The sequence below is a fragment of the Halichoeres trimaculatus genome, unplaced genomic scaffold (assembly GCF_033239565.1).
Source record: "Halichoeres trimaculatus isolate MK-OKI-2021-1 unplaced genomic scaffold, fHalTri1.1 fHalTri1_scaffold_19, whole genome shotgun sequence".
Classification (NCBI taxonomy): Eukaryota; Metazoa; Chordata; class Actinopteri; order Labriformes; family Labridae; genus Halichoeres; species Halichoeres trimaculatus.
Genome location: NW_027437197.1, coordinates 14,558,799 through 14,581,136, shown reverse-complemented (window position 1 = coordinate 14,581,136; position 22,338 = coordinate 14,558,799). Strand labels below are relative to the sequence as shown.

At 42.3% G+C, this 22,338-nt stretch overlaps 3 protein-coding genes across 4 annotated transcripts; 2 read left to right on the top strand and 1 right to left on the bottom strand.

Annotated features, from left to right (window-relative positions):
* Positions 1-284: 284 nt before the first annotated feature.
* On the bottom strand, positions 285-2,605 carry trim13 (tripartite motif containing 13). Of its 2 annotated transcripts, none has more exons than XM_074694136.1 (2): positions 2,458-2,605; positions 285-1,824 (listed from the first exon to the last, which is right to left on the bottom strand). In XM_074694136.1, exons 1-2 carry the CDS (start codon positions 2,545-2,547, stop codon positions 616-618), a joined length of 1,299 nt encoding a protein of 432 aa, XP_074550237.1. In that variant the 5' UTR covers positions 2,548-2,605; the 3' UTR covers positions 285-615. The 2 variants fall into 2 exon arrangements, with proteins under 2 accessions (XP_074550237.1, XP_074550239.1); XM_074694138.1 differs by lacking the exon at positions 2,458-2,605 and adding an exon at positions 1,918-2,447.
* A 696-nt stretch (positions 2,606-3,301) lies between these two features.
* spryd7b (SPRY domain containing 7b) lies at positions 3,302-7,967 on the top strand. Its single transcript, XM_074694139.1, has 5 exons — positions 3,302-3,509; positions 4,362-4,478; positions 4,784-4,950; positions 5,536-5,638; positions 6,729-7,967. The coding sequence occupies exons 1-5, from the start codon at positions 3,362-3,364 to the stop codon at positions 6,824-6,826; spliced, it is 633 nt and encodes a 210-aa protein (XP_074550240.1). The 5' UTR covers positions 3,302-3,361; the 3' UTR covers positions 6,827-7,967.
* Positions 7,968-8,373: 406 nt separating this feature from the next.
* Positions 8,374-20,807, top strand: kpna3 (karyopherin alpha 3 (importin alpha 4)). Its single transcript, XM_074694607.1, has 17 exons — positions 8,374-8,639; positions 11,058-11,102; positions 14,366-14,455; positions 15,398-15,427; positions 15,514-15,566; positions 15,653-15,748; positions 16,987-17,072; positions 17,285-17,371; positions 17,450-17,619; positions 17,919-17,963; positions 18,081-18,212; positions 18,320-18,448; positions 18,670-18,774; positions 18,988-19,059; positions 19,340-19,502; positions 19,601-19,695; positions 19,778-20,807. The coding sequence occupies exons 1-17, from the start codon at positions 8,571-8,573 to the stop codon at positions 19,874-19,876; spliced, it is 1,566 nt and encodes a 521-aa protein (XP_074550708.1). The 5' UTR covers positions 8,374-8,570; the 3' UTR covers positions 19,877-20,807.
* The last annotated feature ends 1,531 nt before the right edge of the window (positions 20,808-22,338 follow it).

Here is a 22,338-nt window from a genome sequence, read left to right as displayed (position 1 = left end):
TGTCCTTGCAGTCATATTGATGATGGATCAAGAGCTGTGTTGAAAATATCAGAATAGTGCTCATTTTTTTACTGCACAGAGCCTGCACCCTGCGAAAATTTCACACGGGCCCTGTTATGCAACGTGTGTAACCTTGAAGAGGTTGCAGCATCACTCAGGAGCGGATGCGCTCTGATGGGAAGAGGCCCGCGATTACTCTGTGTGTCTTCAGCTGAAAGGCTCGTTCACTTGTCTCCCTAATGATACGGCGTGAGGCACTAAATAAATACAAACATAGAGGTGACTTGATTTTCCGTTTTATTTTCCAGAATTGTGTGGACAAGTATAAAAGTGTCAGGATTATTTTAAGAAAAAGTGATAACATTCATTAAGAGAAAAAAAAAATTAAGTGTCTACGTGATGAAAAAATAAGCAAAACCCTTGAGGAGATAGTGTCTTTTCTGTGGCTGTATAAAGATAAAGCTTAGGTTAAAAAAATTAAAAAAGACCAAATTAATGTGTAAAATTTCTCCATATTAAAGTGAATCTCTGTCTCTCGTTAAATGCACTGCACTGATCATCGTTATGTAACAATCTGTCACTGTGAGTGCTGGCAGAGATGCCACAGGCTTGTAATTAATGCAACTTACAGCTGCCAATAAAACTGACAGCGTAGTCGATAAAGTTCTCAATGCATTCCTGACCTGCACCCATTAATCGTGCGTACATGTCAGTCATTTCCCGCAGGTACACTGTGGTGTGGGTAATGTGTGAGGAGGCTGTAGTGAGTAACGATTCGATGTGCAGAGACACGGAGGATGCAGGGATGCACGGCTGCAGTAGCAGCAGCAGGACTGTTGGCAGTAACACACTCAGAAATATGATGATCCATCTGGACGCTGACATCCGTGAGCCCCCCACTTGATAGGAGCCACTCTCATGAGGGACTGAAATCTTGTCTACCTCTCTGAGCCTCAGCGAGTCCCACTTTCTGACATCAAAATTACGCACGAGTTGACCGACGTCCGTGTCCTTGCGAGAGGGCAGTGGAGTCTCCCGAAGGATCCCCAATTTCTCACGAAACTCTTGCATCTGCTGAAGAAAGCACAGGGGGTCGGAGACGCTCCTGAAAGACTCTGCAATGCTGAGCGCCCTCCTGTGCTCCTCAATAGCTGCGCTCAGCTTGCTGATCTCCGGGTCGTACGCTTGCAGCACCACCAGCTTCAGTGTTTCGAAATCCGAGAGGATCTCATTCTTTTTGCATTCGATGGCACCGATGAGTTTGTCGAAGTAGTCTGTTACCTTTTCTGCGTCCTTGGTCACTGACTGAAGCGCTTTTTTCTTACTGGCTTGTAGTGTCTCCAGGCAGGACAGGATGTCTGCGCTCTGCCAGCTCTCCACCCCGCGCAGCAGCTCTTCAAACGCCTCTTTCTCCCGCTCATATGCCTCCTCCAAGGAACAGAATTTATGCCCTCTGTGGTCATCTGTAGTGGCGCAAAACCCACAAATGAGTTTTAAGTCCGTGGCGCAAAATATGTTTAGAGGTTGGCCGCAGTGTTGTTTACAAACAGACAGCTTAGGCATGAACCGTATTTTTCTGTATTTCTCCACAATATCGCGCAGAGAATAGTTTATCTGCAAGCTGTTTGCGCCGTTGTGAGGGCTCTCTTTGCGGCATGTTGGGCATTTCAGAGGTGTCCTGAAAGCTGGACCTCGGTTTCCCTCCAGAAGTCCCTCCAAGCATTTCTTGCAAAAGCTGTGAGAGCAAAGCAGCACCCGTGGGTCCTCGAAGAGACCGCAGCAGACTGGGCATGTAAGTTCCTCCTCTAGTTGCTCCATCGTATCCTGCAAACACATTATCCGGGCGTCAAATTCATGCGTAATATGGCAAAGAACTCATAAATTGGCACGTAATAGAGTAGGTTACATAATACGCACCCACACTCAGAGGGATGCAGACCCATAAAGCAGAACAGGCAATAAATGACACACGAAAATAAAGTAGCATCGCAAAGGATACAGATTATGTAGTCACGTTCCAGCTGTTTCTGGAGTATTCCCATCCCGAAAGTGAAACCGACTCTCATCGCTGTGCCCGCGTAAAAGGTTGGCACGAGCTCTGTCAAAGGCTCCGTTTGCCAGTCTAATGTTAAGTAACATCCTGCTTTTCATGTCTTTCTGAGACCAGCTGGCGATGACAGAAACTTCAGACTGCGCTGCAAAACCCCACTCTGTATTAAATTTAAAACAGCAAAGCAAAGACCAAACGTCTCTAGGCTTTGAATTACATAAAGCAGAATACTGGTAAGCTGTCTGAAGCCGTGAATTCCTGTCGTCTAACCAGTCCAATGCGACAATTTATCGACAAACAGGGCGCGCGTTAACGTTGCTCCTGTTGGCAAGGTACTGAAGAAGAGCTGTGACAGATTTTGCAAGCGCATAGTAACATGCAACTACTGGACCAAAAGAATCACTCACCAGCTGCTGAGACGCACAGTGCAACGCAATCATGGCGCTTGTTGCTGTGCAGACTTCGCCCTTTTCCGGGTGCAGAGTTAACACTTTCATGCGCGGATAGAATCGTGAAACGCACCAGTTTAATTCCGCTTTTGCACAGGTGAATCAGAAAATGCAATGGGCTTTCGTTAAAAAGAACTTGGCTCGTTTTTAAGGCTTTTTAAAAGGCCAGTTTAGATCATTTCGATGCTTTTCGTTTTTGTCCCTCATGGGTAATTGGCAGAGGGTCTCTGCTTCACAGATGGGGGAGGGGCTGTTGCTATGCAAAACATTACAGCGTGAAAAACTGTCAACTAGGTTTTTGTCCCAGCTTGGCATCGCAGGTTTTTCTACTGCCCCACTTCCACTTCAGCTCGTGTGGGTACTTGTCAACATCTGTAAACAGTTAATGTGAAAGAATGCGTATAGATTCACGCACTGATGAGAGATTAAACGTCAAAACTATGCTGCTCTGTGCAGAGAAGATGCATTATATTACCAACACGAGCAACCAGACTTATGAAAAACAAGTGCAGTGTTGAAAAACACTTGAATTCTGCTGGCTTACTTTTGAGTCAAGTGGTCTAAACTGCTGAGGATGCCTCACTCATGCGTCATCAAGATTTGAAATAACATCCAAAACTAACTTTCTCCTCACTACTTGTTATGTAACATCGATACCCAATAGTTACTAAGTCACGTGTGGAAATTTTGACCTTGATTTTCTTCCCTTGTTTCCATGCCATCAGGAGCAACTGCCTATCTTAGCCGCTGTGATTGGATACAGTCGGCTTCTAGGGGTTTATGCAGTACCAAACTTTGCCTCGGGGTGCCGCTGTTGCGCCGGAGGGTGGCGCGGTTCGAAGGCAGGACGCTCTTTGGTTTGATGGAGTTTGTTTCCGGATGCTTAGCTAGCACCAGGAGGAGAATGGCTGCGATGTTTACGTGTTGTTTAGGCTGCTGTGGGGACGGCGGAACAGGGCATATTCCGCTCAAAGAAATGCCCACGGTCCAGTTAGACACTCATCACATGGGTACGTAAGTTTGTGTTTGATTCCTCGCCAAATACAGGTCGATATGGTTGTGTTTGACATGCTACTACCACTATTAGCATTAGTTAGCTCCCCGATAGCGCTTCCACTAGTTTCATCCTTTGAAATTGAAAACGTTTTGTCATAGCTACGACTTATTTGAGATGTGTATTCTTAAACATTTTCCAAAGGGTTAAGAATCATACAAACACATAGTTAATGGGCAGGTAAATACAAGGTTTAACCTCATTAAACAGTGGATTACAAATAGGATTAAGATTTTCATTCTTTCCATCTTGCCCTCAAGATCCCCTCATTCTGGTTTTAAGAGTAAAACGTTTGAAATGCTCCTCGAGTTCATTTCCATTTGTTCAAATCCCTAAAGCAAACACTCCCACTTTTTGAATCATCCACAGGGTGTCTGCGTTGACTTTTCAAATGTTTCACACTCATAGGTCCTTATTGAACTAGAATACAACAATCTTTATTGAACTCCCATGACGTTTTTTTTCACAACGGCAGCAGTACATCAAACAAAGGGATAAATACAAAAATAAAATAGAAATAGTGATAATGAGAACTTAAAATTAGAAATTTATCAAAATTATACTATGTAAACGAGAACAACACAAGCACAATAACAAACAACATCACAAGCACGAATGGCTGTATTTTTAGTATACTGGATGAATCAAACCTTAGAGTTTGTCATCACAGGCCTATGTGCTGTTTTAGACTTTTCATTGACATCCCTGGCCAATGTGAATAGTTTTGTAATCAATAAAACTGATAAGTAAGGAGTTGGAAAAGGCTTAAGTGTTTCCTGAAGCTGTATTCATACCTTTGGCACTGCAGGCACAGATGTCGTCATTGTGAAGAGCGGCAGGAGAATATGCGGCACTGGAGGCTGTCTGGCCAACGCTCCTCTCCACCAGAACAAAAGTTATTTTGAGTTTAAGATCCAGTCAAGTGGTAAGACTTCTTCTGCCTTCTTTTCTTGAGAAATTGTATTTGTTTTGTTGATGTGTACTAACTGGGCCTTGTGACTTCTTGCTGAGATGAAGAATTTCTCTCTCTAACAAAGGCAGTATTGGGAAGCATACAGCGTTTGCTTTCTGAGAGATGTGCCCTGTAGCAACGCTTTCCACATGCAGCCCCTCATTTACAAAGAATATTTTACCAGCGTTTCAGTCATTTTGTGTTAATTTTATTTCAAATGGGGGTGGTCGGTATTTCAAGCACTGTGTGATGATGAGTTTTTTACTCCTTGTGTGTAGGTGTATGGGGGGTTGGTGTAGCCACGCAGAAGGTGAATCTTAATCAAGTGCCTTTGGGCAGGGACACTAACAGCCTCGTCTTGAGGCACGATGGCTCTGTGTATCATAATAATGAGGAGAAGAATCGTCTGCCTGCAAACAGCCTTCCTCAGGAAGGTGATATTGTGGTAAGTGCAGAATTTATTAAAGGAATGTTTAGTTTAAGTTAGTTGATGTATACTTTAAATAATTTGAGTGTTTACCATAGATTCCAAAACCCAACTTAAGAACTTTCCTCTCTGAATATAAATCTTGAAAGCCAAAATGCATATTAGTAAACTGACAGACACTGAAATTATACATGAGTAGCACATATTTGGGCACCAGTATGGCCTAGTGGTATGGGCGAGGCTTATTGGAGCAAGCTGTCCTGTCTCCCTGGAGACCCTCAGTGGATTTTGTTTTTGTGGGTTTCCTCCACAGCAGCTGGCATCGATAGTCACGCTGCAACAGTTGGTGATGGCTGGTAATACAGTCACATGTATCATCATGACACTTACAAATAGAAACTGGAATTAAACGTATTGTGGGAGTGAGATAATCCATCAGAGCTCACAGAGAGTCTAATTTCTCCAACCCTTTCGTGCTTGTTGTGAACAAAAACACATTATCTCAGTTATATGTGTAGAGTTTTAAATCACACGCTTTGGGCAATCTGGATTATTTGGTGATGCATACAGATACTGGTGATGACCCCTGTTTGCATCCCATAGGGCATCACATATGACCACGTGGAGCTGAATTTGTATCTGAATGGAAAGAACATGCATTGTCCTGCCTCAGGGATCCGAGGAACTGTCTTCCCTGTTGTTTACGGTGAGTTTACTACAAGGTTTGCTTTCTTCAGAATACTTCCATCAACTTTCTTTTGAAGTTATTTATGCAGACATAGAAAGTACAAGTATTGTTGAGCACAGCTTGCAGTTACAGTTTTGCTCCCCCAGAGGGCGGCCTTTATACATTTTTACCAAACACTGGCAAATTTATTGAGTCTTAAAAGGTTTTGTTAGTTGACTAATAGAGTCAACACTGCCCTGTAGTCTCTTGTTATGCTGTCGGCGGCCCTGACTCTTGGCCTGCACCGTGCTCTGTCCGCTGTCCGTTCCCCTCTAATTGAGAGCATAAAAGCCCATAAGTACTGCTAAAAAAGAAGCTGGAAAGGGAAGAGCAACATTACCCACATATTTGTGTTTTTAAACTTATGGTGGGTGCCTGCCAGGGTAAGCTACAAAAATCTCTTTGTTGTCTTGTTTAAACAAGTTTTCAAACAGGTACTTCAGAGCACATGTAAGAAAACAATTTAAGGGTTTAAAAAGAACTATATAGAAATAAAGAGGAATAAATATTGTTGGGTAATGAGTCAGTGTGTGAGGGAAAAATGTCACACATATAGTTTTATGTCAGTTATATGCGGCTTTAATCAGATTTGAAATTGTTTTGAATCATTCAAATTGACAAATACATTATTAAACAGTTGGTGATTACGTTGGTTACTCATTGCAGCTCTGCTTTTGACAATGCTTAGATTATGCTACTTCTCTAACTGAGAACCGGTTTGTAAGCTCAGTCAAGCTCAGTGCTAACTATACAACAATAACATTCCTGTATTCAAAGTTTTGCGTATTAACAAGCACATACAAAATGTTACGTTGTGTACTCAGAGATTATGTTTAAACAGTTGTAATGAGGCATTCAGCCTAATTCTGCTGAGCAAATAACTCTGCAGTAGAAACAGCAAACAGGTTGGAACATTTATTATTTATCGTGCAAACACTCTCGGAGTTAGACATTTTTTTTCCTCACAAATATGGCACCTCTCATGACTTCCTATTTTCTGTTAGTGCTGTATCTTTATTATGCTTGATAGCACTTAATGGGGGATGTTAATGTATTTCTTTTGTTTCAGTGGATGACAGTGCCATTTTAGACTGCCAGTTTAGTGACTTCTACCACACAGCTCCGCAAGGATTTGAGAAGATCCTCTTTGAACAACAAATCTTCTAAAGGAGCACTCCAGCCTCAGCCCCTCTCTCCGCTGCCGTCCTCCTCTGTATCTACTCACCACCTCTGTGACACTACAGTTTGACCCTGATTGGATAAGATTATTATGTGTGGCTTGATTGCCTCTCTTTTGTTTTCCCCTCATTACTCTGTCTCTGTGCCGCTGCTTGGGACTGATGCTGGAGTATTCTTGAGGAGGGAGCAGGGATGTCCAATCATTGGTCAGTGTACATTAACGATTCCTGTCTGTGCTGATGTAAAACTATAAAATCATTACCTTCTGTCAGCAGTTCACCTTATATTAACCAAACACTTTTAGTTGTGGCTTACTTCGTTGCTTACTTCCCCATGTGTGTTAATGTCAGTCAGTGGGTGTGATTGAGAGATGAGAAGCCATGGTTGTCAACACTTTGTAATTTTGTTTTTTATTTGTATTTGACTGACATTTTAGTATCCACCTTTATATTCATATGTATTTATTTGAGCCAGAACTATTGTCAATCTTGTGCAACGAATCATTTAATTCTGGGTCAGCCAGTGTTTGGGAGTTACAGTGGACAGCTGCCATTTCTGATCCTTTTATGCTGCCTTCATAAATCGATCAATTAATCCAAAAATACAATTTAATTGCAAATGAGCTGGCACATGCTCTCCAATAAAAGCAGTGCAGATTTCCGTGGACAAACAGTGATTGAGGGAGTTCCTGAGGTGCTGTACTGATAAATGTTTTACTAATAGAAAAAGTATAATAATTGATTTGGTAGCCTTTTGATTTTTACACTCTTTCCTCCTCTTAAAGTGTTATCTAATATATTTATTCTAAGTATCAGAATATGATCACAGCTGGTGCTGGTTGTCTCTGATAGGAGATTGTTGAAATGTCAATCTGTTGTCTTGTATTGGCATTGCATTACTGCTGCTGATGTGATATTACAGAAGCTTGTCTTTGTTTTTGCACTAATTATAAAATTGTACAAGCAAATCCAAATATTGTTGATTCATTAAAGTTTTGTGTCTGGAAGCATACTTCTCGAGAGTTGTGCTATGTGTTACAGCTTGCATAAGAAGTACTCTGATCCCTGCGGAAATGGTAACACATGTATACTTTGGAGGATTTCTGTTGGAGCCAATGAGTGGCATATCTGGAGATCTGGTCTTGCAAATCTATGACAGTTCTACTTTTGACTTATTGATGTCAAAATCTCTAAACCTGCAAAAATTAAAAAATATCTACTGTTTAATGAATGCCCCCACTGTAAAATCCAATTTTCATAAAAACAATTAAACGATTAATTGCCCATTCACGTGGAAAATCTGACTTCTTGTTTTGCTCTAGTAAGAAAATAGCACACAAGAAGAGAGGGCTAATGGTGGGCAATATTTAGGTTATAGATTTTTTGAATTGCATGATTAATGAATGATGAGCAGAAATAAAAAAATCTTAATCATAAGTTTATGAGATGTTTAATAGGGCTCCCCAAGGAAATTTCCGGCCCTTGTGTATTAGTAAGACCGCTTCAGGGGCCAGTATGACTAAGGTGAATTATTCTGACTGCGTCGAGGAAACGGGGAAACCAGGACAGCCCATGCAGGAGGCATGCATTAACTCCTCCCCTCAATCTGCGATCTGTTACGTCCTCCTCCTCCTCCCCCTCTCCGGAGCCAGCAGCAGCACAGGAGCTGCCGTGCCTCATCTTTCACGGAGGAGATCCCGAAAGCCGGAGTAATAGCTCAGCACCACACAGCCATGGCAGAAAACGCCGGCTTGGAAAACCACCGCATCAAGAGCTTTAAAAACAAGGGACGCGATGTTGAGGTGAGGGAACGTGTAAATGTGATCATATACAACATAAATCGAAATACTTTATTATAAAATGTGAAGTGTTTGGGCCTTGATGGGGAGCCTGGCCCCGGCTGCTGCTGCTAACCAGTTAGCAAATATGAGCTAATATGAAGCCATCAAAGTGCTCATAGGCCTACTCTGGTAACGTCCATTTCCGCTCTTTGACGAACGATTCTTACAGAATTTATCAAGTTTCTAGCTGTAAGATGTTAATATTTATTATATAGTGTATGTAGAGTGAGTAACATCACAAGTAGGGCCGTTGGAATTAAGGGCAGGCGTTATAGCTGTCACTGCCGGCTAAAGCTAGCGAGGCTGGGCCTGCCCGGCACCTTAATTTTGACATTCAGTTAACTTCACCTGAACCTGAACTCAAACTTGTCTAATATAGTGACATTATTAGGAATTAGTTATGTTACTAACATGTCAGGTTAAGTGGAATGAAAAGGTTGGTCCATACACACCCAAACCAAACACTGCCCCTCCTTGTTAGCATGCTAACGCTGTCAGGCTAAGGGTTAGCATGTAAAGTCAGGTGAGGCAGCCAACCTGAGCTGTTAGATAAGCTTTTAAACAGTTCACTGACCGATAATCATATGTTGAGCTTTGTTTTACCGAGCACAGATGTTTCTTTGTATAAGCTGTGTTTTATTATGCGTATTGTTAGAGGCTACCAGTATAAATAGGCATGCTAGATCTACATCACATTGAACTAGCTGTCATACTAAGTATAATGTGATACATCACATAAAATAACAATCCTTACACATAGACAACCTATATCTTTTGATTTTTTTTTGTCTGGTTTCCTTTCTGGAAAAGTACGGTATTCACGAACCCCCCACCGGCATTCTGCCCAAGTGGCAAACAGACCGTGTAAAAAGCCGGGTTAGTATTGCAGCATCATTCAACTAACAAGTCTAATTATAAATCTCTGCGACAGCATTAGTCTGTAATGCTCATTGACATGATGTTAAAACCATTTGGCAGAGTCTGTCAAGATTGGACCAGAGAAGGCAAGTTAACTTTGTATGAGTTAATAAGAGAAAGATTGAATTTTTCACTCCATTGTTACACATGCAACACACACACAAATTAACAAACAGGACTCTGGGGGTGAAGTTGGAAGTTTTCTCAAGGGCATCTGCACTGTATTTCCAGCCACTCATCTACAGACTTGACTGGTAATGAATTTGAGCTAGCAACCCTGGCCTTGAGCTCCCCCTACAAATTGGTCTGGAGTAACCAAATATCTGTTCAATCTGCCGGTATCACGCCTTTATTCAACCAACAGGTACAAACAAATCTCTGACATGGCTCTTTCACATTTGACCACAGTACACTTTGAGCCCCCATAGGTTGTTGTTTTGAAACTTAGAGTTGGTGTGACAAGCACATGGCTACCCTGACAGACAGACTTTGCCAAGTGCATTCCTGATGCTATTTCAAGCATCTTGTGTCTGGCCTAGGTCCTCTTTAAAGCCCAAGGATGAATTTGAGTTTTTCTAAATAGATGACTCAGACCGACCACAAGCCGGGGGGGAAATGCCAGTTTGGTTTTTATTAATGTAGGTCAGGCAGAACAGATTGCTCTTCATGTCTGACATCATTAGGAGCAGCTTTGAATCACCAGGCTGTTCAGACTTGCATGCTGCTGGTCAAAAGTTTTTGTTTTCCCTGATATCACACAGATATAGAAATTGTCATGTCTGTGTTTCAGAATTATTATCTGTAGTGTCTTTAAGGCTTAAAGCTTGCCAAAACATTTTCCCTCTTAAGATGTGGTCATTTTTTGGGAAGTACAACAAATAAAAGTAAAGCTTGACAGATTGCTATTACTTCTGCCTTTTTTTGACATATTCTGCTGTCACTGATATCAAGCCATATTGTTGTTTAGCAGTACTTGGGAGATACCTCTATGCCCAGCAGCCTCCTGAGTTATGACTGTCCCAGATTACGTAAGGGGCTATTTAGGAAGGCAACCTGAACCTCTTCAAACAGTCACAAGATGTTGGACCATCTCAAACCGTTCAGGATGAACTGAAAACCCAACTGGACACACCAACACATGAATTACTCAAACAGTTTGTCCTTCTTCAGAGTTTGCAGGAAGGATCAATTAGTGGAAGGATGTGGACCTGAAAATAGTTATCTTCCAGCCACATGATATGATAGATTTTTCATTTTATAATAATGAGATCCTGAAATGGAATCCTTTATTAATGAGGCATGCAGTAGAAATCATACAGCTTCACATCTTCTGCTAATGGTGTTCTTTGATTGATTAGTTTGTTTTGATATCCATGTAAAGGGCTGAAATGTGTTTTGACACTTAAAACAGATACCCCCTCGTTAACCATCTTTGATATTCTTTTCTTTTTTTATTAACAGACTATGAGAAGACATCGAAATGAGGTGACAGTCGAGTTGAGAAAGGTAAGGAAAGATGCGCCATCTGCACACACACCAAGCTTCAGTCCAGGTTAAAAATGTGTCTCAGATTTAAGATCAGCAGACTACAGAGAGATTAATACAAATCAGGCAGATGTTGAGCTTCATTAGGAAGCATCCATGCAGTGAATATAAGATGGCCTGTGATAACTTTTAAGTACTTGAAAGATTGAACACTTTGAGAATCTTTCCTTTTAATTTACCCCTTATATTGAAAATTATTTTTTGACACCAAACACAAACTGAATGTGCTTCTTCTCTCCTGTGTTGGTATGCTTTGCTGTATTCTGCTACGATTTTTTCTCCAAATTTTGTTGATGTTTCACATCACAAGTGAAGAAATGTTATGCCAACACAGCAGGTCCGAAGTTTTTGTGTATCACAAAATTCTCAGCGAGGTTTACCCCAGAAATATTTGTGTTGTTAATAGCTAAAATGTTTGTGCCTTATCCAATCAAAAAATTGAAAAGTTTTGTTCTGGTTCTTGCTACCCAAATCTCTACCAAATATTAGGCTGGTGAATGTATGCAGCCCTTTTTGATTGTGCAAGAGGCACAAACTCTTTTCAAGCTCAAATTAAATTACTGTACTGTTGCATAAACAATGTCAGGCTCAGAGTACTTACATGTCCCTGAGAACAAGCCACATCTGATCATGTTAACACACGGTCATCTGTACTGTGTTGATGTGTTGCAGACCAGGAAATTACTGAATCAGCTGCAGCTGTCAGCTTATTTATGCAATTTGCAAATATTTTGATGAATACACTGGAGTGGTTTTTGGAACTCTTTGTCCAAGAGTAATTGTCTAATAATACGTAATGAGCTCTCAGCATGTTTCCAGTTTGGCTACACGCTCCTTTCCAAAGCAATGCTGCTCTTTGTCACAACTGTGCTTGTCTTTTTTAAATTTCCTGCTCCTGAACTTTTCCAAGACCTTCTTTGAATTGAAAGAAAGATGAGCTGCTGTTTTTTTTTTTTTTTTGAAGAACTGTCCAAAAAGGGTGCGTTTACAGTACGCATGCTTTGTACCAGCAGTTGATGCTCACTCTGGATGCTGCTACTCCTTTGCCATGCTTTTGCCAAAAAGATTAGCTTAAATTAATGTGATCTGAAAGAACACCATGTATGCATTAATTTCATCCTGCTGCTGCCGTCAGCAGTGACTTCATCTGTGAACATAAGTAAACTGGTTTTACTATCAGACATAAATACTGATGCGTTAACACCGTCACCCTGTTTTATAGGCGATGCAGGAATACAATTAAGCCCACACATAATTCCTCTGATCCTCTGGGGTGACGGACTCCTGCTGCATCTTTCAACAATACTTAAACCATCAGAGTCCTACAGCTCATTTAATCCATTTTGTTTCCAAATGTGTCATCTTCAGTTACTCAGCTATACCTAGTTCAAACATAGACGTTGCCTCTTTTGCTTTTTTCTTGTGCTGATATTATAGAACCACTGCCATAATTTTGTGTCTCAAACATCTCACTCTCACTTCTTTACACTACATTTTTCCTCCTCTTGTTGATACATTTATGATGATGGGTAATAGTTGCAGGTGTGTTTTGGGGCTCATTGCCTTTTTTTGTCTTTATTCTGTCCCTTTGGTGCCCCAGTACATGATTTTCAGCTCATAAAAATCCCTCATTTTCTCTTTGTTTTAGAAAACCTTTCTTCAGCCTTATTTTAGCTGCTGTCTTTTTAAGGCTTTCCGCTCTGGAGACCCCCTTCCCTCTTATTGGCCAGTTTTCTGGGGGCTTTTCAGAGGTGAACTATGGCTGGACCTTGATGTTTGGGGCCTGCTCCTAAGCCCTATTTCCACCAAGCAGTCCGGTTCAGATCAGTAGGGTTTGGTAGGGGTTGGCTTGGTTAAGCTTGGTCCTGTTTGTGTTTCCCCAGCCAACCGTGCCCCCTTGTGGTAGGCGGCGTGTAAGCTGGATGCCGACAGCCGCATCTGTAACATAATAGTGTGAATAGCAGCACGATATAGTGTGCCCTGCTAATAAATCCAACAAAGAAGAAAAGCGTGGCACAGTAGATAAAGAGCAACGATAGAAGACATCCAGCATTTTGTCTTTTTTGTGATTGGCATGTGGCTCACTGTTACAAAGTACAATCAAGCTTTGTTTCAGAGAAGGCTGTATGCAGCTGCTGTTGCGCGGTAAGTGGCGATTCTTTTGACAAATCAACGGTCTGCAATGTTGTAGTTCCACCTTCCAAGATCAGATCGGTTTAGTCTGGCACCCTACGGAAGGGTCCCAAAAAGTGGGACGGCTCGTCTCAGTTGGGGGTCTGTCCTGGGATTAGTCAGCGGAAACAGCGTTAAGTGCGTGCCATGCCGAGACGAACCGAACTAAACCACTTGGTGGAAATGGGGCTCGAGTCAGGAGATCTGTATGCAATGAGCTTATCAAATTTGTTAAAGTTCTTATGCTTTTGGAAAAGAGCGTTTTGAGTACTTTCCAGACAGAATCAGGGATTTCCACGACATATCAATCTGTGAAGGTTAAAAATCTGCACGTTTACTCTGAACATCCAGCATTGTTGCTGTATATCCCTGTTTAGGAGCAGAATACCCCTTCTTCAAACAGAGATCTAACTCATTCCATGGGAAAAAAATGGACAACTAAAGGTGTGATATAAGTACCCCACTGTGGGAGAAAGTCTTGAGCATTCTGGAAAGCCTGAATTAAGAGTAACAGAGAGTTGAAAAACAAAGAATCATTGCTGTGTAGTCCTGAAGTGTCCTCAAGTCTAGCACATTCCATTTATCGGGACCAGAGCAGCAAGAAGCACTGCACTGGCTGATTAGTCATCAGTGACGCACATCAGCACGACGCACAGGAATGTAGGGCAGGGGAATCTCCTCCTACACTGACTCACAGGCCCTGTCAATGGATGGGATGTGTGGGTATATCAGTGTCTATGTGTACATGCGTGCTTCTACTGCCATGCTGCATTAATGTAAGCCTGCTGGGGGCCTAAGAATATGTTGAGGGTAAAAGTTCAGTCATTTAGAGCTGCATGTTTATTTGCTTCCCACAAGCCTTCATCAGTCTCTCTCTGACTGAGCAGGATTTCTCCCACGTTGTCTGGATTCCAGAAAGTAAAAGTTTAGGGAGGACTTGTTCTGAGTCAGGCCTAGATTCACTGTTTCTTTAAGAATTCATGAATACATTAATGAACTCTTTCATCTCCGCCCTTCATTGCTTTTCTGTCTTTTTTTCCTCCTCTTGTCAGAACAAACGAGACGAACATCTACTGAAGAAGAGAAATGTCCCGCAGGAGGAGAGTCTGGAGGACTCTGATGTCGACTCAGACTTCAAAGGAGTAAGTGTGGGTGTGAGCATGAGTGGGAGTGATAAAATGAGACTGGACTGTCTGGATAATAGGTCAGAGGGGTTTAAAGTGAAGTGGGCAGTGTGTTAATGTGGTTCAGATGAATCTAAACTGTGAAGAAAGAGTAGTAGGAAAACTTCATTGAAAATCCCAAATAAAGCATGAATGAAGAAGATAAAATCATGTTTCTGTTATTATTATGATCCCCCAAAGGACCAGTACACCCAAATCTCAACAGATATCAGAGGCTTGAGAGCTGCTGACAGACATTTCACCACAGAGTTTATCTGCTGTCATATCACACATTCTCCCTCAGCAGATGCTATTTTCCCAGTCACCCCAGTGACGTTGTTGCTGTTCAAATTTTCCAACATTCTCAAGCTCCAGTATTAAACTGGGTGAGCTTCACCTGGGTGTTCAGGAAATTTGGAGACTACAGCAGCTCAAGTGGCTGCTTCTCTGAGCTTATTTCGTCATTTTCCTCATCGTGTTGTAGCTCATACTGCAGAACTTAGTTACGTCATATCAGCTGCTGCAACATCTTCCATAATCTCACCATGATCTGGGTAAGGGTTAAACAAACTCTTATCCATGCTCCCCACAGAGATGAAAACAAACTTTAAGAACTTTAACTTTTGGAAAAAAAGTGGAAATTATCAATCTTAGTTTGATAAAGTCCTTAAAAACAAAACAGCTGAAATCGTAGAAATGTTTATGTGAAATCTAAAATACTTGACTGGCTGTTGGCACTTGTAATATTTGTTGGCAAAGTTGAAAACTGAATCAAACAAACCAAAGGGTCGAGACAGATACTGTTATCAAATCAAACAGACATAAAGTTTATGTTGCTGCTCTGTTGTGGAACACGAATGTTTACATATGTTTTCACTTGATGCTAAGCTGACTGTACCCTCCTTCATATCTCTCCTACAGCAAAATGTTACGCTTGATGCCATCCTACAGGTGAGACTTTGGGACTGGTATGTGCATCATTTGTAAACAGCTCTTTAGCTGTTAGCTAATCATCTTGTGCTTTTGCTTCTTTACAGAATGCTACCAGTGATAACGCGGTTATCCAGTTAAGTGCTGTTCAGGCAGCCAGGTGAGTCACTGACAGAATGCACACCTCAAGAAAACAACATTTTTGTCTGCATGACGTTCTCAAGATGTTTTTTTCTCTCCTGTCAGAAAACTGCTTTCGAGTGACAGAAACCCTCCGATTGACGACTTAATAAAGTCTGGCATCCTGCCTATTTTAGTCAAATGCCTGGAAAGGGACGACAAGTAAGTCAGCCGCCACAACAGTTTGTGTTTACCGTCTGTGTTGTTTTCTTCTGTGACGCGATGAGCTGAGTGTTCCGCTTGCTAAGACTGCAGACTGCTGTGATGGATTACAAACGCTGCTACATGAAGTCTCTACTGCAACAGAGGCTTTGTGTGCAAAAGTGTGTGTGTGTGTGCCACTGTGTCCACACGTGAGAGTGTGTGGAGGCAGACAGGGCATTTGGCTGGTCCTCTTAGAGCAGGCCAAGCCAAATGTAACAGCATTCCTGCCTCTTGGAGTTCCCAAATTCCCAGGACCTTGTGTTCACTAAAGGGGGGGAAGAAGGGTGAGGGTGGAGCAACTTGGAGCATATCTGCATCATGCAAATATGTGACACAGGACCTTTTTGTTATTCTTCTGTAGGATTCAAGGCATTTCTAACCGCTCATGTGCATCCATGAGGAGAAATTAATTGTCCTCTTCTGTATGTTGCCATAGCACGATGGCAGAGGGCCAGACCAGCCTGTGAACATAATGAGACACAGCATCACAATGTACCGTCGGAAAATGACCAAAAGTCTTTTTTTTTTTTGAGGACTTCAAATGAATCTGTGAAAGATGAGAAAATTAAACTACAGCATCCAGAGAAAGGCTGGTAACACCACACCCTTTAAATCCCAGATAAACCGTGAGAAAACCAAGAGGAGCTGTGGATCATGCTTGGTCACCTGATGAAATATTTAGCAGGGTAGACAGACTCTCCACACATCCACATAATACGCTAGCATTTGGCTGGTGGGTGGTGTGAGGATAACTTGGAATTGTGTGATTTCCATTATTTTGCGATGCATCGTTTCCTACTTTTGAGCTTCAATTCACCAAACGGCATTGTACCTAAGCGACTGATCCAATGTCAGAGGAGTTAGTTGCTGAACACTCTGTTCTCACTGGGGCTTCACTATGCCTGTGAAACTGATAATTAACCTCTTTAAAGAATCTAACACAACTGAGCCTTCAAAAATTAGGCCGGACACACCAGATTCACCTTACAGCATCAGAATTTTGGTCTCTTTTCTGAGTAACAAGGCGAGGGATAGTTTTTTAGCTACTTTCAACACAGAGCATATCTGACATAAAGACTGGTTGTTCTGAAAAGCTTAATGCAGAGATTTCACCCTCAATTCAACATGCTTGATTAACTGAAAGGAAATGATCCTGTTGAGTTTTTTTAACTGGTTTTGTTTTCTTTGCCCTCCAGCCCCTCTCTCCAGTTCGAGGCTGCTTGGGCTCTTACCAACATCGCCTCTGGGACGTCACAACAGACTCAGGCTGTGGTTAAATCCAGTAAGTTGACCCCTCAGTCTGTGTTTGTACATTGTCTGCTGTCTGCAGAGGGAGTATATTTATTTATTTTTGAAATAATTTCACTCAATGAGGCAGTTGGTTATTTTTTGGATGATGTTTTTATTAGATAGCACACACGCCAAAATGACCAGAGAGCTGTTTTCCTGCACAGTCTGTTCAAATCTTTGATGCGGTGGTGTTTGTGTGTTTAGATGCAGTGCCGCTGTTCCTGCGACTGCTGCACTCTCCCCATCAGAACGTCTGTGAACAGGCTGTCTGGGCTTTGGGGAACATTATAGGTGAGTAATGTTTTATCATGCACACCTGTCTTGGAATCAGCTGATCAGGCCCACGCTGACCTCTGACCTCTTTCCTAGGTGATGGGCCACAGTGCAGGGACTATGTCATCTCCCTGGGTGTGGTAAAGCCCCTGCTGTCTTTCATAAACCCCTCGATCCCCATCACCTTTCTCCGTAACGTCACCTGGGTCATTGTTAACCTCTGCCGCAACAAGGATCCACCGCCACCCATGGAGACGGTGCAGGAGGTGGGTTTTTGCACCTGCTTTCATGTGGCAGACAGATGGATGTGTTGCTCTGCAGTCGGCTGTGTCACTGCAGGCTGAGTCACTCAGTTTTTGCAGAGCGTTGTCGACTCAGCCGCCTCACCCTGGGGATTTACAAACTACAAAGCACTTTTGGTGACATTTGAAGTCTGAGTTTGACAGCTTTTCCACTTTGTAATATTTTTTGTCTCTTCTCTGCGCCCTGTTTCTGCCTTCATCTGATCAACTGTTCCTCTGCCAACACCCAACCCACTCACAACCCACTCTTCTTTCCCCCACAGATACTGCCAGCCCTCTGCGTGCTAATATATCACACCGATATAAATGTGAGTATCAGAGCTTTGAAGAAAATCTCAAGAAAAAAACGTGTTTTGAGCTTCTGGAAAGTGTTTCCCTAAATGTTGAAGCTTTATTTTTACTCAGTGTTGTTTCTCTGTGTTTAGATCCTCGTAGACACAGTGTGGGCTCTGTCCTATCTGACAGACGGCGGCAATGAGCAGATTCAAATGGTCATTGATTCTGGAGTCGTTCCATTTCTTGTGCCTCTCCTCAGCCATCAGGAGGTCAAAGTTCAGGTGAAGCTTTTGGTCTTGTTTTTAAATTTTGCTTCCACTTTGAAAGAAATCTTCATTCTCTTTGAATGAATCTTCAATTTCATCTTTATTTTGTCTTGAACCTGCAGACAGCAGCTCTGAGGGCAGTGGGTAACATCGTGACAGGGACAGACGAGCAGACGCAGGTTGTGCTTAACTGTGACGTCCTCTCACACTTCCCCAACCTGCTAACACACCCAAAAGAAAAGATCAACAAGGTTTGTGCCACATTTAGTGAGTCTAGGGTTTTTGAGAGCATGATGTCTAACTCTGCACAAGGAGATTTCATAGATATTTTCTTACTTATTATGTTGAGCTGAATTTAAAGGAAAAAAATGTGCAGTGAACAATAAGATGATCCTCGATGGTTTGGGAGAATGTCTGTTATGTGAAAGATGCTTGGTCTAGATTTGACCATTTGTGATTGGTCTGTTTCCAGGAAGCAGTCTGGTTCCTGTCCAACATCACAGCTGGGAATCAGCAGCAGGTCCAAGCTGTGATCGACGCTGGCCTCATTCCAATGATTATTCACCAACTGGCTAAGGTTTGTGCACGAAGGAAGACGGAGGATTATTATTATTGGTGTTGATTTATGCGTCCAGATGCATTGACACATTCAGCATTTCAACAACTCTTCACGCATGAATTAACACTAATGCAAACATATCTGAGCTGTCTGTGAGTCTTGGCTCTTTTGTGTTTGTGGTGCAAAAAAATCCTGCTACGTCCACATTAGTGACAGCCTGTGTCTCTGCAGGGCGACTTCGGCACTCAGAAGGAGGCAGCATGGGCCATCAGCAACCTCACCATCAGTGGGAGGAAAGACCAGGTGAGCTGAGGATGGAGATCTGGAGCTTTCATTTATGCCATGTTTTGTTGTGATTTAGCTGCAGAGCCCCTTTGTAGCATGTGGGTCAGTCATATAATGTTGCATAAGTTGAGTTTCTCCCTCTGAATCTTTCTGAGATCTGTTCCAGTTTTTGGATGAAACCAGGAAATGTCACATTTTTCTTGACATAAACATGATGAAGGATGCGTTCCACACTTGTAACCTTGTACTTATGTTGTAATCAAGTATGGATGTGGTGTGTATGTGTGGGTTTGTGTAGGTGGAGTTCCTGGTGGAGCAGAATGTCATCCCTCCGTTCTGTAACCTGCTGTCGGTGAAGGACTCACAGGTGGTTCAGGTTGTCCTGGACGGCCTGAAGAACATCCTCATCATGGCAGGAGACGAGGCCAGCACTATCGCTGAGATCATAGAGGAGGGTGGAGGTTTGTATGCTCATTCTGATTAGCCTCGTATATTTTGAATCACTTTGGAAATCAAGCTTATGTTTGTTTAACTTTTGGCATCATTCTTTGCTTTACAGGTTTGGAGAAGATAGAAATCCTACAGCAGCATGAGAATGAGGACATCTACAAACTAGCCTTTGAGATTATTGATCAGTACTTTTCAGGAGATGATGTGAGTTTCTCACACGTTGTATACATCTTTACATGTCATTCTTTATCTGTCTCATTTAAATTCTAATGCCTTTCTTTTTCAGATCGATGAAGATCCCAGCTTGATCCCCGACACCACTCAAGGAGGAACGTTCAACTTTGATCCAGCTTCCAACATGCAAACAAAAGAGTTTAATTTCTAAAAAGCCAGGAGGTTTGCTTCAACCAGCTGCACGGGTACTCTGTAATCACCCAGACATTCATCCATCTCTTCTCCAACCTGGCAACCTGGTACAGAAGGATTTAAAAAGCATCACTTCAACAAAGAAACTCATCACTGAAGGATTTACTGCCCCCACCTCTGCACTGCGGGGTTTTTATTTTGTTTGTTTTTTTGTTCTCCATCCTTCACTGAACACAACAAAACCTTCATCAGAGTCCTGGTCATGCGGCGGGCACCGTCAACATCTGGCAACCTGCATCCGAGGGGTTGTCGGCACGTCTGCCAGAGCTTCAAATATCACGGAAAATAAAAACCTGAAGGAAGAAAAAGCCTTCATGGCAAGAGGTTTTTGCCAAATGTCAAATCTTCATAGAGACTAAAACACAAGCACATTTACACACACACACACACACACACACACACACACACACACACACACACACACACACACACACACACACACACACACACACACACACACACACACACAAACACACACACACACACACACACACACACACACACACACGTTTTGACACTTAGAATTTGTGTGCATACTTCTGTTAGAAGTCATCATATCACTTATGGGGAAGAAATACTGCTGTTTGTTTGTGGTTTATTTTTGTGCTTTCCCTCCCCTGGATCGTTCTCTGGTGTAATCTTCACGCACGCACATACACTGACGAACAACCGCACACGCATCGACACTCTCACGTCACACAGAACTCCCATTAACCCTCTCCCACCCAGTTTAAAGAGTTAATCCCAGAGCTAAGCCATGATTAACCACGGACCCCTGCTGCCTCCTGAGGAGCATCCTGAGGCGGGTGGGAGGGTGAAAGGGCTCCGAGCGAATAGAGGACTCCGTGGTGAACTGACTGACGGGACTTCTGACTCGATGGCGTCACTTTTTTTTAACGTGACCTCTGTTGAATTATCAAACTTGTTGAAAAGAAAAAAAAAATCAAATGTGAAGAAAATGCCATAATCCTTTTTTTTTTTTCAATCCATGCAACTGTTAGACCTGCTTACCTGCTCCTGACTGAGCAGAGCGACTAAAGTTTTTTTTTCTGGATGTGTTACCTGTATGGGAGGAGGCACCTTTGAGTGAAAGCGCAGAGACTAACTAGAGGAGGAAGATGTCGGCCGTAGCGTTTTATCCCCTAACAGGACATCCATTTTTGCAGCATGAGCTCGGTCACATCATGTGATCCAGTGACCTGTCTGCTCTGGACTCCCCTGTAATGTGAAACTTGGAAGAAGGGGGGTTAAGTGAGATTAAAAAAAGAAAAATAAGTGGAGCTAAAGTCAACCTAATGGTTTATCAGACCTTGTTTCAATTCTTTTAAATTCTCTCTTTAAAGAATATTTTAGGTTTGTGTTTCAGCTGTTCCTGGTTGAGTCTGTGGAGCTTCCATTTGTCTGTTTTACTTTATTTTTATTCTTCAGTCTTATGCACACGTCTGAGAGGCATATCGATGTCTGCCTGCAGAAAGGGACCTATACTCCTCGAAGACTAGACTTATATAAGAGTACAGGTCCAGACCTTTACAGTACTTAACTACTTTTGATGAAGAGGTCACATGTCATCACTCGATTTGAATAGTTGTAAAAAACAATGTGATGTGTATCTCTCCTTTGCCGTCTAATGAATATATGAATATATTTACATAAAGCCTGTACAAAGCTGCTGCAGCTGACAGTCATTGGATGGACGATTAACCTTACTGTCACAGATGGCTGGGGAGTTTTTTTTTTCCTTTATGAAGCAATATTTCTTTGTTTCATTGTTTTTATTTTTGACGTGCATATGTATTGTGATGACATGCAGATGATTTGGAAGCGGCTGTTTTCTCTCTCTCTCTTTGCTCTTCGTGGTGGTGACAGGCTGTTTCGAAATGTGCCGTCCCATGTCCCAGTGGGTGTGGGCGCCGGTTCAGGGCATCAAAAAAAATCCCTGAACCTGACCCCAGCCCTGGTTGCGAAGACTTTATGATCCTCTGGTTGGCTGCTAACTACTGAGAGGGGGTCAGAGCGGCAACGGGTGGGGGTGGGGTTGGAATGGGGGGGTCACACTCGGGGGTTCTACATGTTGGGTAGGGTTGTTTGAGCTGCCCAGGTTTGTTTTTGGGACTAGCTGTTTATTACTGAACAAAACTATAGAGAGGGTGTACAGTCATGAACTAGCAGACTAGACCGAGCCACTTTAAAGATTTACAATTTCGTTGCCTTGTATCTGCATTGGATACAAGCTTATGTTTGTTGCAAGATTTTTACTTGCTAATGAAAAGTTGTTTTAAATAAAAATAATAGGAGAAAAGCAACAGACAGCGTTTTGGCCTCTGATTGTTTATATCTTTTTATAAATTTTAGATTGAATTCCTCTCTTTAAGGTGGCTCATTGATGCTTTCAACTCTTGTGCATATTAAAGACAAGAATGA